The sequence below is a fragment of the Hipposideros armiger genome, unplaced genomic scaffold (assembly GCF_001890085.2).
Source record: "Hipposideros armiger isolate ML-2016 unplaced genomic scaffold, ASM189008v1 scaffold_373, whole genome shotgun sequence".
Taxonomy (NCBI): domain Eukaryota; kingdom Metazoa; phylum Chordata; class Mammalia; order Chiroptera; family Hipposideridae; genus Hipposideros; species Hipposideros armiger.
Genome location: NW_017731723.1, coordinates 1,870,755 through 1,872,064, shown reverse-complemented (window position 1 = coordinate 1,872,064; position 1,310 = coordinate 1,870,755). Strand labels below are relative to the sequence as shown.

The following is a 1,310-nucleotide window of genomic DNA, read 5'->3' as shown; positions in this document are numbered from 1 at the left end:
TCTTAATTTTTTAATTAAAACTTCTAATTTCAGTAGGTTTTCTTAAGAAAACTATTTTTAAATAATTATATGTGAAATGGGTTTCCATTTTTGCTTTGAATTCAGTTCTCCAAAGATTAGTATCTGGAAGGAGTAGCACAGCATACCCTGTGTCCTCTGGAAATGCAGAGATGGCATTTCCATCCATCTGACAGGGGTCCTGAGAAGGAGAGTCGGAATCTTTTCTATCTTGATTTGTAGCAATGCTGGTTACTCGATGTTGTTGCAAGTCCCACTTTCGAGCTACGTTGTTAATTGTTAACCTTTTCTTCTCCTGTGAAAGAGACAAGTATCACATAATGCAATTTTTAGAGCAGGAGAGTATCCAAGGAACATATTGTTTGTACCACTTATCACACTTTTAAAAGGAGTCTACTCCTTAAAAGTAGCTGCCAAATTTGTATTCTAAAACAAAGTACAAGTGGCCTTTATTTCCCCTGTGTATTCACACATTTCAATATTGGTCTATCATCCTTAAAGAAAAAACCCACTGGAGATATGAAAATTCACTATCTGAAAGTTTAACAGAAATTTATATACTTAAGTGTTATCCGAAATTTTAATTTGACAGGAATTTACATGTCTTTGTGTTTAAACACAGCAAGAAAAAAAGAGTAATATCTTAAATTTTATGACTACCTAGTAATTAGGACTAATATGGTGGAATAATTGCAACAAGGTCGACAGAAAGAGAGGGACTCATCAATGTTCCAAGCTTCATGGTGTGAATTACAACATCTGAAATTAATATATAGAGACCACGAAAAGAGGTTGTACTAGGTTGAAATATTTGTAGGAAACTAGTACCAGCTTAGATAAACAGGAAAGAAGTTAATTCATTACATGCAAATGATGCCTTAGGGAGTGGTTCTCAGACTTTGGGGTGCCTCACATTTCCTGGAGAGCTTATGAAAACACTAACTGCTGGTTCTCACCCCATTTTGAGTTAGTGTTTGGGGTGGGGTGCAAGAATCTGCATTCTAACTAGCTTCCATGTGCTGCTAATGGACCTCACCTTGAGAACCACTGGTACTCCACTGTCTCACAGAAACCTGTCCAGACAGCAGATCTGACTCCTGAAAGAAACGGCGTTTGGCTGACATGTTTCTGGTCAATGTAAATGGATGGGGGAAAACAGTCCTTATTCTGCTTAAGTCTCCATGATCAAAAGTTAACATTTTAGGGCATGTCCATTAGGTCAGAGTACTGAAAATAGACACTTTCCTCTTTATGAAGAGCACAATCACCCAATAGCAGCTCAGGGTGTGACA

The 1,310-nt window shown here is 37.3% G+C and overlaps 1 protein-coding gene across 1 annotated transcript in view; it reads right to left on the bottom strand.

The window, feature by feature from the left end:
* Positions 1-94: 94 nt before the first annotated feature.
* Positions 95-1,310, bottom strand: part of LOC109393297 (leucine-rich repeat-containing protein 49-like) — a gene marked incomplete at its 3' end in the record, with an annotated part of 120,212 nt that continues 118,996 nt past the window's right edge. The window contains exon 13 of the mRNA XM_019662364.1: positions 95-313. Coding sequence (XP_019517909.1) covers positions 95-313 — 219 coding nt within the window. The remainder of the gene's footprint in view (positions 314-1,310) is intronic.